The sequence below is a fragment of the Leucoraja erinacea genome, chromosome 7, assembly GCF_028641065.1.
Source record: "Leucoraja erinacea ecotype New England chromosome 7, Leri_hhj_1, whole genome shotgun sequence".
Lineage (NCBI taxonomy): Eukaryota > Metazoa > Chordata > Chondrichthyes > Rajiformes > Rajidae > Leucoraja > Leucoraja erinaceus.
In genome coordinates, this window is record NC_073383.1 from 32,803,534 (window position 1) to 32,817,538 (window position 14,005).

The window sequence follows — 14,005 nt, forward strand, 5'->3', positions numbered from 1 at the left end:
CCATGATCATATTGAATGGCGGTCAGGCTCTAAGGGCCGAATGGCCTAATCCTGCACCTATTTTCTATGTTTCTATAAGTTGCCCACATCCCTCTGTTTAACCTGTCTAAATGTCTTTAAAAGTTGTTAAGTTGTTACAGGGGAAATCTTTTTCCAGGTTTCACCACCCTCCGTAAAAAATTAACCCTCATGAGGAAAATATATATATATATATATATATTTTTCATCCTCATCCGCAGTAAGAGATGCTGGCATTGAATCGATTTCACTCGTGATTTTTATACACCTCAATAAGACTTCTTCAGTCTGCAGTAGGGTCCTGACTCTAAACATCACCTGTTCACATTCTCCAGAGATGCTGCCTGACCCACTGAGTTACTCCAGCACTTAGTGTTTCTTATCATAAATACGGAAAATATTTTTTGATCTCACAGCGGGAGTTGCGAGTGCTACACATGTGGGTGCCTCAGTGTGGGGGAGGGATTGGAAGCTGAGTATGAAGATGGATGCTAAAGGGGAAGAGTTAGATAGAAAAGCTCCCTTGGGGGATAGCGAGAAGGAATTAAGGGATATTGGAGAGAAGGCAGGTAACGGGGCAAACTGATTGTGGATGATCAGCCATGATCACATTGAATGGCGGTGCTGGCTCGAAGGGCCGAATGGCATACTACCGAAGTCAAAGTGTTGTATGCAAAGTTTGTTGTGAGGGGTTCAATTACTGCTGCTGCAAGAGGAGCTGGGAACTGAATACCTATTGTCTATTAGCTCTATTGTCTATTAAATTCAGTTGACATAGAATCAGGAATAGAGTCAGTTTGGATAGAACTGAGGGATTGTAAGGGTAACTCCACATGGGGTATCTAAAGGCTCCCAAACAGTAGCTTGGATATAGTGTCAAGTTGAATCAAGAGTTCATTGTTGTTTCGAATAATGCTATGGTTGTTATATTTTATTCCTGGGAAAATCGGGTTGGAACTGGACCCCAAGAAAATGGAGTGCCTCTGTGGGTAGAGCAGCTTGTGGAGAATCTAAATGTTATGCAACACCTTTGCTCCCCAATGATGAGTTTTAATCTAGCAGTGGACAAACTATGAAGCCATGAGGGAGGATTCTTTGTCCTAGGAGGGCTGTCGGTGGAAACAACTAGGTATTTTTATCTACAACACATTGCAAAATAGTAGGACCGTGGGCTGACAAAGTGCTGGAGTAAGCAAAGATCAGCAGAGGATTGGGTAACTTTTAGAGCAACAGAAGCTAAAAATCTCGGGGGAGAATATGGATAAAGGAGGTGACGTTTTAGGTATGTGAGGAAAAAACTCTAAGGTCAAATGGACCCATGAAGATACTGTGACATGGGGAACAAGAAAGATGAGTTGCAGATGCTTTGGATCCGTTTCACTGAACACAAAATCTCCCTGAGATACAGAGGAATCCTGAAGAGATTCACTCAGTTGGGCCTCTGGTGACATGGCTCTAGAAAAAGGGATAGGTGACGTTTCGGGTCAGAGGTCTGTGGAATTCTCTGCATCAGAGGGCGAGGAGACCTCTTCTTCACGCTGAAAGATAGAGAAGGACAGACAAAACAGACCTAGCAATGCTGGAGATGAGCGGCCACAGGAAGGTAAGCCATTTTGAGTCACCAGAGAGTTGTGAGTCTGTGGAAACTGCATATGGAACCTGGATATCAAGGGACAATTACAGCACATGGAAACAGGCCATCTTGGCATGATCCTACGGAAGTCCACCTTTTGTCTATTGATAGCAATAGCAAGATCGGTCCGAGTCAGCATGGATTTACGAAGGGGAAATCATACTTGGCTAATCTTCTGGATTTTTTTGAGGATGTTACCAGGATAATGGACAAGGGAGAGCAAGGGAGTATTAAGGGTTTGGACATGCTAGAGGCAGGACACATGGTCCCAATATTGCGAGAGTCCAGAACCAGGGGCCATAGTTTAAGAATAAGTGGTAAGCCATTTAGAATGGAGATGAAGAAAAACTTTTTCACACAGAGAGTTGTGAGTGTGTGCCTCAGAGGGCGGTGGAGGCTGATTCTCTGGATGCTTTCAAGAGTTAGATAGAGCTCTTAGGGATAGCGGAATTAAGGGATATGGAGAGAAGGCAGGAACGGGGCACTGATTGTGGATGATCAGCCATGATCACATTGAATGGCGGTGCTGGCTCGAAGGGCCGAATGGCATACTCCTGCACCTATTGTCTATTATCTATTGTCTATAAAGTTGACTAAAATATCACTCTGTTTTACAACATGGTTCCAGCCTTATGTGTCAACTCTTTCATTGTTTTTCATCATTGTTATATATTCCTAATTCATTGACCAATCATACTTGGGGTAGAAGCTGGATATCTAAATTTATGACACCTTTGCTCCCCAATGATGAGCTAGCAGTGGACAAATTATATTCTTTGTCCTGATCCTAGTTTATCTAACACTGCAAAATAAGGACACAAAGTGCTGGAGTAACTCAGCGGGTTAGGCAGCATCTCGGGAGAATATGGATAGGTGACGTTTTAGGTGAGGACTCTTCGTCATACATAATACTGTGACATGTAAGAAAGAAGTGCAGATGCTGGTTTATACTGAAAATAGATACAAAATCCTAGAGTAACTCAGCGGGCCTCTGGTGAAAAGGGATAGGTGACGTTTCGGGTCAGAACTCTTCTTCACGCTGAAAGATAGAGAAGGACAGACAAAACAGACCTAGCAACAGATGACCACAGGAAGGGTTGAGTCCATAATGGCCCATTGCTGGCTGCGGAAGATGTGCGAATGACAGGGACATAAAGTTGCGAACAGTGGCCCTAGTAGGACAACTAGGGAGGGAGAGAGAGAGAGAGTGTGTGTGTGTGGGGGGGGGGGATAGAATGCAAGAGTTACTTGAAATTAGAGAAATCAACATTAATACCGCTGGGCTGCAAGTTACCCAAGCAAAATATGGTGCTGTTCCTCCAATTTGTGTAGCCTCATTGACAGTGGAGGAGGCCTAGGACAGAAAGGTCAGTATGGGAATGGAAAGGGGAGTTGAAATGTTTAGCAACTGAGAGATTGCATAGGCCAAGGCGTAAATGTACAGCATCAAAGATAGGACACAAAATGCTAACGTAACTCAGCAGGCCAGGCAGCATCTCTGAAGAAAAGGAATAAGTGATGTTTTGGGTCGAGACCCTCATCAGTTTCCTTCTTCTTCTTGCCTATGATGTGCACAGCCTAAAGATGTCGGACAACTTGTTCTATTTGATTGTGCACGACGGGTTGATTGCATTCGTCGAAACAGGGCAGACCACGTGAAAGTTGCAATCTTTCACCCCATCAGTTTCCTAATGGGGCTGTCCCACTGTACGAGCTAATTCAAGAGTTCTCCCGAGTTTCCTCTGATTCGAACTCGGAGAGTTACGGTAATAGCTGCTCGTAGGTACTTGGGGCTTTCGTGGACATTTTTCAACATGTTGAAAAATCTTCACGAGTCTTCCCGAGCTTACCGTGTTTCCCGAGTACCTGCCGTTAGCGTTACGTGCCGCTAACAGACGTACCCGCAACGTACATTCTACGTGCTTCCAAGAGTTTGATTTTTTTTAAACTCGGGAGAGTTCTTGAATTAGCTCGTACAGTGGGACAGGGCCATAACACTGACGTGTGACTGGAACTGACATAACACTACCCTCTGGTGGAGATATCGGAAACGGCAGATACTGGTATAAGAAGTGTCCCAACCCATTCCCTCCACAAATGCTGCCTGACTCTCTGATGACTCTTTTAATTTAACTTCAGGATTTGCTGTCTCTTTCAATAGATATCCCTTTTAACCTGTGGGAACAAAAAGTAATTTCACGTCCTTTTTGTGAATGCTTATGGAAAAAATGAAGTTATACAATTATAAAGTTTATAATATTAAATCCAATTATTGTGGGAGATCCTCTTAGGTACAAAATCAAGTGGGAACAATTTGTAAACTGAAGATGTGACAGCTACATGATCCAAATCAAATTTCAAACATGCTGGTACTACAAGATATAATTTAATGCAATATCTCAATGTTATATTAGAATTGGACACAAAGTGCTGGAGTAACTAAGCTAATTGGGCAACATCTCCAGAGAACATGGAAAAGGTAGCGTTTCGGGTCGAGACCCTTCAAGAGATGAAGACCCTTCAACATGGATAGGTGGCATTTTGAGTTGAGACCCTACTACAGGATGCTGTCTGATTTGCTGTGTTACTCCATCACTTTCTGCCCTTTTGTGTATTAACCTACATCTGCAGTTATTCACGTATACCTTAAATTAGAATTAATTTGCTTTGAGGAACAAAGTGGTAGTATAATTGTATGCTGAGATTTGTATGATACGATACGATAGAACTATTTATCCCAGGTGGGAAATAGGTCTTCCAACAGTCATAAAACGCAACAGGATACTTGAAATATGAAATTAAAGTGACGAGTGGAAACTCCAGGAATGGAGAGGGGGGAAGGGGGAGTCGGTCTACCCCACAACAGAAGGGGGACAAGTTGTACAGTTGTAAAGTAAACATGCCTTCCATATCCACTCCCACTGTTATAATGAAATATGCCATCATAAGAAAGGGATATTTTTAAATATGTTTAATTTTTCCAGGGTCACTGGGGAGCCAAACGATGCACTCCGACGCTTCAATAAAGCTCGTAAGGATAATGATTGGGGGCAAAATGCAGTTTATAATATGATAGAGATTTGCATGAATCCAGATAATGACACCATAGGAGGAGAAGTCTTCGAGAACCTGGATGCAGATGTGCGGTGAGAATAATTCTGATTAAATGTAGTTGAGGTACTAGAGATTAATCCGATTTACTTTTAATCTGAAGTAGAGAATTCCACAGATAATCACACAGAAAAGGTACATAAAACAAATGAATGAAAGATATGCAAAAAGACAGATCAAAGCCAGCAACAGTGATACAAGTGAGGAGAGGGGAGTGTTTGGCAGTGTAGTAAGTGACAAACACTAGAAGTGAAAAAAGACAAACGGGTGGAAGATAAGGAGAGAAGATGGGGAGTGAAATGTAAAGCCTGAGGGAGGCAAATAGGTTGAAAAGGTGGGGAGAGGAGGTGGGCATAACAGGAGAAAAGGGTGAGGGGGCACAGGAAAGAGAAGGTGGCAAAAGGGGATGGGGATATTAATTAAAATTAGAGAAATTAATGTTGAATTATAAAATACCCAAGCAGAATATGAGGTCTCTATAATTTACCAAGATATGGTACCTTGCATACATTTGATACCTTGCATATACAAACCAGAAACAAATAATTGGAGTAATATTTGAAATTCAAAATTGCTGTGCAACTCTGAAGTAGGATAAATTCTGACATGAACAAGAAATTAAGATTGAACGAGAAAGCTTCTGATGTCTCACACACTTTTTTTAATGTTTTTACACCAAGGGTGGTGGGTGTAAGAACAAGCTGCTGGAGGAAGTAGTTGAGGCAGGCACCATTACAAGGCGTAAGCAGCATTTAGACAGGTACATGGATAGGACAGGTTTGGAAGGATATGGGCCAAATGCAGGCTGGTGGGACTATTGTAGATGGGACACGTTGGTCGGAGTGGGCGTTGGACTGGAGATCCCTGTTTCCACGCTGTGTGACTCTGACATGTTTCTGTTGCTAATAGAAACTCAACTGAGAAACAGGAGTCGGAGCAGCTGGCTGTCATGACAGCAGAGAAGCTTCTGAAGGAACTCAAACCCCAGACAATTCAAGGTCACACCCAGCTCCGTATCATGGAAAGTTGCTGCCTCATGGCAACAAAGCAGAAAGCTAATGTGGAGCAGGCCCTCAATGTCTTCACAGAAATAGCAACTGCTGAGGTTAGTCTGTGATATACCCAAGATAATTATGGATAGATACAAGATCAAACCGGGATCTCTGCTGCAATAAGGCAGCAACGTTACCGTTGCGCTACTGTGCAGCCCATGTGAAAGCTATTTTTGATGTTCTAAATTTGTGCATTTTAGTATAATTTGAGATGGTTCCTTGCATTGTTATAGTGGCACAGTGTTGCAGCCGGTAGAACCACTGACTCACAGTGCAAGATGCTGCTACAGACTGGCTGCTGTCCTTATGGAGTTTGTCACGATCTCCCTGTGACGGTGTCAATTTAATTCTTGCCTTGTCACCGCATATTAGAATTAAACACTCTAGAGTTTCCTCCCTGGTGCTCCGGTTTCCTCCTACATCCCGACAATGCATTTCGTTGTCTCTGTACTGTACACTGACAATGACAATTAAATTGAATCTGAATCTGAATCTGAATCTGAACACATGCCACTAGATAGGTTAATTAGAGAAATGAATAAAATGCAGAGTTCTAAATGTAGCCCAGTCCATCCCATGGACCAGACAGCCCCACCAATGACTCCGTCTACACTTTGCTGTGTGCTATATGGTGTTTACAGAGTAATATGATCCCATATCTGTTGCTGCTGCGTGAGAATTTCATTGTTACATTTCGGGACATATGACAATAAACCACTCGTGACTCTTCATTCAGAAGGACCACATCCCTGCGCTGTTTGGAATGGCCACAGCCTACATGATTTTGAAGCAGACTCCTCGTGCAAGAAACCAGCTGAAGCGCATTGCAAAGTTAAACTGGAATGCGATGGATGCTGAGGAGCTGGAAAAGAGTTGGCTGCTCCTGGCAGATGTTTACATTCAGTCTGGCAAGTTTGACATGGCTTTAGAACTGCTCAAACGCTGCCTGCGCCACAATAAGGTTAGTAACGTTCTTTTGAAACAAATAACTGGTTTATATCAAAGATAGACCCAAAACAGCATCTCTGGGGAACATGGATAAGCAATGTTTTGGATCGGAACCCTTCCTCAGTCTGAAGAAGGGTCCCAACCCGAAACATGACCCTTCCTTTTTCTCCAGAGAATGCTGCCTGACCCGCTGAGTTACTCCAGCACTTTGTATCTATCCTTGGGTAGGTCCATTCATTTGGTTTAATTTACCATCATGTGTACAGTGAAAAGCTTTTGTTTGCATGCTATCCAGTCAATGAAAAATGTATGCATGATTACAATCACGCTAACCAGAGTGCACAGATAAAGAATAACGGGTACAATATTTAGTGCAAGATGTAATGTTGAAGTCTGATTAAAGATAGTTCAAAGGTCTCCTATGAGGTAGATCTTGTCTAGATTCTGTAGTGTCATCTGCCAGTGTAGTGCCAGACATTTAACAGAGGACACCTCCAATTATTTCAGGTTTGGTAGATCTCACTGGGAACATATGGTTTTCTTTGGAGACTTATAGCCTCATTTGTTGTTTCAGTTTTGGTCAACCTGCTATAGGAATTGTGTCGTTAAGCCGGAAAGAGTGTAGAGAAGATTTACGATGATGTTGCCTGGACTAGGGAAAGGTTGGGTGCCGGTTTGGACTTTGTTCCTTGGAGCGCAGGAAGCTGAAGGGTAAAAGCCCTGTCCCACGGTACGAGTTAATTCCAAGAGTTCTCCCGACTTTGACCTGATTCGAACTCGGAGATTTACGGTAATGGCCGCTCGTCGGTACACGGGCCTCTCGTGGACATTTTTCATCATGTTGAAAAATGTTCACGAGTCTTCCCGTGCTACCTGCCGTTTGCGAGTCTTCCCGAGTACCTGCCGTTAGCACTAAGAGACGTCCCCGAGCTCCGACGTGCCCGCTACGTTCATTCTCCATGCTTACCACGAGTTTGATTTTTTTAAAACCCGGGAGAGCTCTTGGAATGAACTCGTACCGTGGGACAGGCTTTTAATGTTAGTGTATAAGATCATGAAGAAAATAGCAGAGTATTTTTCTCAGGAAAATCAAGAACCAGTGGACGTAGGTTTAAGGTGAGATTTAACAGGAACGTGAGGGACAACTTTTTCATAATGGGTGGTGGTATATAGAACAAACTGTCAGAGTTGAGGCGGATACAATAACAACATTTAAAATACATTTGGACAGATACATGGATAGGAACGGTTTAGAGGGACATGGGCCAAACACGGGCAAGTGGGGACTATCGTAGATAGACATTGTGATCAGCAAGGACGAGTTGGGCAGAAGGGCCAGGTTCTGTGCAGTATGACTCTATAAGGAAGTGCAGATGCTGCAATTCTGAGCAAAACACAAAGTGCCGGAAGAACTCTTAGCAGGTCTAGCAGCATCTGTGGAGAGAATGGACAGACGACATGTCGGTTTAGGACTTTTCTCCAGACTGATTTTTTTTTTTTTGCTTTTAAAAAAGTGCCCTGAGTTGATTGTTTGTTGCTGGCGAGTGTGATGATTAAACACTCTATGCTCTTGAATTAACAGCTGTTTGTTTTCTTAGTCTTGTTGCAAGGCCTATGAATACATGGGTTACATTATGGAGAAAGAACAATCTTATAAAGATGCGGCCTTTAATTATGAGATGGCTTGGAAATACTGCAACCAGACAAATCCAACCATAGGTAAGATCTAATTTATTAATATATACCATAAACAGACATTGTGTATTTTAAAATGCATAGTTGTGTAACAAACTCAAAACTGATACCATTCATTTATAGGGTACAAGCTGGCTTTTAACTACTTGAAGGCAAAACGATATGTTGATGCTATTGACATTTGTCATAAGGTAACATTTTTAAATGCAAAGTTTAATGTAGAAATGTTGACAAATTAAATATAACCCGTCTGTGTTAAAACAAAAAAAAAGTGCTTTAAAAACTCAGTGGGTCAGGAATGGACAGACAATGATTCAGGTTGGGTTGCTTCTTCGGACTGAAGAAAGGCCCTGACCCAAAACGTCGTCTGTCCATTCCCCGCACAGATGCTACCTGACACGCTGAACTCCTTCAACATTTTGTGTTTTGTTCAACTGAGCTTAAATGTAGGCATAGTCTTGCCATCAGTCACCGATTCTAGCAGTGCATTTCCACAGCCTCATAACTCCAACTAATTAAAACAAAACATTCCTTTTCCACTCCCCTACATCTATGTACAATGGTTGAATATGTTTTTAATGCTAGAATCATTTGATGGCACAGTCGTGCAGCTGGTAGAACTGCTGCCTTACAGTACCAGAGACCCGGGTTAGATCCTGACTTTGGGCGCTGTCTCCATGGAGTTTGCATGTTTTTTCTGTGGCCGTGTGGGTTTTCTCCAGGTGCCCTGGTTTCCTCCCACATCCCAAAGACATACATGTTTGGAAGTTCACTGGCTTCTGTAAATTGTCCGTAGTGTGTAGGATAGAATTAGTGTATGGGTGATCGCTGCTTCGCGTGGACTCGGTGGGCCAAAGGGCCTCTTACCACACTGTATCGCTAAACTAAAACTAAAAATCTACCACTGTGCCGCCCCACGGTACATTAGTACCAATATGTAATGTCACAAAGAATATACTGATGACAATTATAATATGATGCAACCAAGGGAGATAAATTAATTAATTAATGTCTAAGCGTTTAGTTTACTTTAGAGATACAGTGCGGAAGCAGGCTCTTCAGCCCAGAGTCTACGCCAACCAACAAGCCCTGCACTAGCCTACGCACTAGGGACAACTTACAATTTTACCAAAGCCAATTAACCTACAAACCTGTACTTCTTTGGAATGTGGGAGGAAGCTGGAGAAAACTCACACAGGAGAGAGTGTACGAACTCCGTGCAGACAGCACCCGTAGTCAGGATCGAACCCGGGTCTCTGGGACTGTAAGGCATCAACTCTGCAGCTGCGCCACCGTGTCGCCCAAGTAACCAAAGTAACCCAACTCTTGTTTCTTTTTGTTTTCATTGGCAGGTATTGAGAGCTCATCCCAAATATCCAAAGATGAGGAAAGACATTCTTGATAAATCACGGGCAGCTCTGCGCTCTTAGTGTTGCCCACATTTCCAAAAGATGCTCATAGGAGCATATGTTGGCCATGTTAATTTTATATTATGTGCAAATCCTAATTCACAATTTAAAAAATTTAGATTTTCAATGTTTTATAATTCAAAAAATAATTTATATTGTATTTTGATTTTTTTACAGTAATGTTATCTAATGATGTTAGTATTTATAGAAATTATGCATAGTCACTAACTATCATACACAATTCATTTTTGGTAATTTTCTTATTGAGTTATCTTACAAGACCCTGCATTTGGTGTCAGCGTTTGACTCAGTTCATTACATTTTACATATCTCAAGCACAAATGTATCAATTATTATTCTCTAGTGTTAGTGTTTTATTACTTTGAGCTTTTGGTAAATGTTCAATCTATTCTGAAAAAGTTATATTCCAAAATGAAGAAATAATGAACTGCAGATGCCGGTTTGCAAAAAAAGACACAAACTGCTGGAGTAACTTAGCAGATCAGGCAGCATCTCTGGAGAACATGGATAGGTGATGGTTTGGGTTGGGACCCTACAATTTAAATTAAAAAAAATAAAAGTTAATTTCCAATGTGTGTTTGTAGTGGATCACTGTAAATAAATGTTAAATCCAAGACAAAACTAAACTATCTGTTTAACATTGTTGTTGTTGTGATTTATATTGAGGTCTATTTGTATATAACGATTTGGATGAGGGGATTGAAGGCTTTTTGGCCAGGTTTGCTGATGATATGAAAATAGGTGGAAGGGCAGGTAATGCAGAGAAAGCAGGGACTCTGCAGAAGGACTTGAACAGGTTGGGAGAGTGGGCAGAGAAGTGGCAGATGGAATATAGGCGTGGAGTCGTGCATTTTGGTAGCAGGAATAAAAGCGTAGACTATTTTCTAAATGGGGAGAATCCAGAAATTGAAGGTTCAAAGGGACTAGGGAGTGTTGGTGCAGGATTCCCAAAAAATTAATCTGCAAGTCGAATCGGTAGTAAAGAATGCACGTGCAATGCTCGCATTTATTTCATGAGGGCTAGAATCCAAAAACAGCAATGTAATGCTGAGTCTCTATAAGGCGCTGGTCAGGCCACATTTGGAGTATTGTGAGCAATTTTGGGCGCCATATCTGAGTGGTGGCCTTGGTGAGGGTCCAGAGGAGGTTTACAAGAATGATCCCAGGAATGACTGGGTTAACTTATGATGAGCGTTTGACAGCACTGGGCCTGTACTTGCTGGAGTTTAGAAGAACGAGGGGGGACTGCATTGAAACGTATAAAATAGTGAACGGCTTGGATAAGGTGGATGTGGAGAGGATGTTTCCACTAGTAGAAGAGTCTAGGACTAGAGGTCACTGCCTCAGAATTAAAGGACATTCCTTTAGAAGGAATTTATTTAGTCAGAGGGTGGTGAATCTGTGGAATTCTTTGCCACAGAAGGCTGTTGAGGAGATCAATGGATATTTTTAAGGCAGAGTTGGGTAGATTCTTGATTAGTACGGGTGTCAAGGGTTATGGGGAGAAGGCAGGAGAATGAGGTTAGGAGGGAGAGATAGATCAGCCATGATTGAATGGGAGAATGGGCCGAATGGCCTAATTCTGCTTCTATTAATTATGACCTATTTAGGGTGAATGCACAGTCTTTTTCAGAGGATAGGGGAATCAAGAAGAGGACACAGGTTTAAGGTGAGAGGGAAAAGATTTAATAGGAACCTGAGGGGCAATGTTTTCACTCAGAGGGTGGTGGGTGTATGGAACAAGCAATCTCCACAATGTGGTAGTGGTGAATCAGACAGCTTATGGAAGGAAGTTCAGAAGCCTGCTAACAGAGGGGAAAGAGCAGTTCCCGAGTCTGGTGGTGCACAATTTCAAGCATCTGTGCCTTCTGCCAGGGTGAGGTTATACAGCCTTCACATACACATCTACATGTAGAGCAGTATTTGGCCAAGTGTGGCTTCGTGAAATTCTAGCAAAATTAAAATGAAACAACTCAAACTTGAAATGGGATTATACTTTGGAGATACAGTGCATAAACAGGCCCTTCGGCCCACCGAGTCCGTGCCAACAACCTATCACCCACTACACTTACTATCCTATACTTGTAACAGTTTACAATTTTTACCGAAGCCAATTAACCTACAAACCTAAATGTCTTTGGAGCCTGAGAGGAAACTGGAGTACCTGGAGAAAACCCACGCGGTCACAGGGCGAACGTACAATCTCCGTACAGGCAGCACTCGTAGTCCGGATCAAACCCGGGTCTCTGGCGCTGTTAGGCAGCAGCACAAACCACCACACAAAGAAAGACGGGGCTGTAAACAGCATTTGTTAATCACATTTGATATACCTCGCACATTAATTGATCAATCTCTGGTGCTCATGTTTTATTGCCTTGATTGTTTGGTTAAGGCTAATAATTACTGTCAGCAAGACAGGATTCTAACTTTCACCTTCTCTTTATCAAATTACATTTCCATTGCCAAATTTCCTCACCCAGAACATCCCATTGATCCAACACTGATCTGGACCCACCTTGTAAATGCAGAAACTTGCCCACACCAACCAACGTACCCCAACTGCACTATTACCACCTACCTGTGCTTGGCCCATATCCTTCTGAACCTATCCTATCCATGTATCTGTTTAAATATTTCTTAAACATTGTAATAGTTCCTGCCTCAACTACCTCCCCGTCAACCTTTTGTGTGAAAAAGTTGCCCCTCGGGTTCCTATTAAATCTTACCCCCTCACCTTAAACCTGTCCTGGTTCTCGATTCCCCTACTGTGGGCAAGAGACTCTGTACATCATCCAATCTTTTCCTCTCATGATTTTGTACACCTCTATAAGATCGCCCCTCATCCACCTGCGCTTCAAGGAATAAAGTCCTAGTCCGTTCAACCTCTCCCCATAGCTCAGGCTCCCCAGTCCTGGCAACATCCTTGTAAATCGTAGCTGAAAGTGTCAGTTTAAATGTTTGACTTTTGACATTCAATTATTCAGCAATTTCCTGTTGGATTGTGCACAAACTCAATAGTTGTTCAAGTGTGCTGATTTAACTGTGAATATTGGACTGGTCAAAGTGAATCTGGCTTTTTGTGAAAAGTGGTTAGAAGACAATGCCTTGTAAATTGAGCAATTGTTTACGCATTCCAGATCGGAGAGTTTTACAAGAAGCCAAGAGGTTGCTGCTCTGGCAGCAAATGTTAAAAGCCGGGCATGCATAAATGTGAGCGTTTCTGAATGGTAGGTCCAAGTACACAAGATTTATTGCAGAATTGTAACTTAACACTGCACATACACAATTGAATACACTGCTTCTAAAATACCATTAAATGAATTACTGTTTCAAATAGGAAATAAGCAATTAAAAGGAGCGTGTGATAAGGAAATAAATAAGAATAACAATCTCAGTAATTTGCTATCAATTTAAAAAAGCAAAATTTTATCAGTTTGTAATTCCACCCTGAATCTCAACGTAAATATTAACGATGGAAGTATTCAAGGATTTAAGTTATGAGTTTAATGATCAGTTCAACCTTTAGGTCATCTTGTGATTGTTGTGAACTATTCTGGTGAAAGTGTTAACCAGAATACTCCCTTCTTTGGCTCATGGCAGTGGATTCAATTAAACATGTTTGAGTGCAACCTGTTATTTTATTGCAAATATATTTATATATGTATTATGTATATGAGGAAAACTCATGCATCTTAAACATATAATTTGAAAGTAGATGAAAGATGTATAAACTTTTTTTAATAATTAAAATCAATCATATTGAAGCCCTAATTCAAACCAGATTCACCAAGAGCAGCACAGTGAGGCAGCTGGCCGAGCTTCTGCCTCAGTGCCAGAGATCCAGGTTCGATCCTGACCTTGGGTGCTGGCTGTGTGGAGTTTGCACGCTCCCCATGTGATCATGTATGTTTCCTCCCAGGTGCTCCGGCTTCCTCCCACGTCCCAAAGACATGCGGGTTTGCTGTCTGTAAATTGCCCCTAATGTATAGGGAGTGGAAGCGAAAGTGGGAAAACATAGAACAGTAAAAGGGTGATCAATGATCGCCATGGACTCGGTGGGACGAAGGGCCAGTTTCTCAACTATTAATTTTACAATACTGTCACAGTTGAACATCAAT

General features: G+C 42.0%; 1 protein-coding gene across 2 annotated transcripts in view; it reads left to right on the plus strand.

The window, feature by feature from the left end:
- Positions 1 to 10,527, plus strand: part of ttc21b (tetratricopeptide repeat domain 21B) — a 63,347-nt gene extending 52,820 nt beyond the window's left edge. For both annotated transcript variants that reach the window (XM_055638163.1, XM_055638164.1), the window contains 6 exons: positions 4,636 to 4,797; positions 5,672 to 5,867; positions 6,551 to 6,775; positions 8,361 to 8,481; positions 8,581 to 8,648; positions 9,810 to 10,527. In XM_055638163.1, coding sequence (XP_055494138.1) covers positions 4,636 to 4,797; positions 5,672 to 5,867; positions 6,551 to 6,775; positions 8,361 to 8,481; positions 8,581 to 8,648; positions 9,810 to 9,887 — 850 coding nt within the window. In that variant the 3' untranslated portion in view covers positions 9,888 to 10,527. The remainder of the gene's footprint in view (positions 1 to 4,635; positions 4,798 to 5,671; positions 5,868 to 6,550; positions 6,776 to 8,360; positions 8,482 to 8,580; positions 8,649 to 9,809) is intronic.
- Positions 10,528 to 14,005: the final 3,478 nt, after the last annotated feature.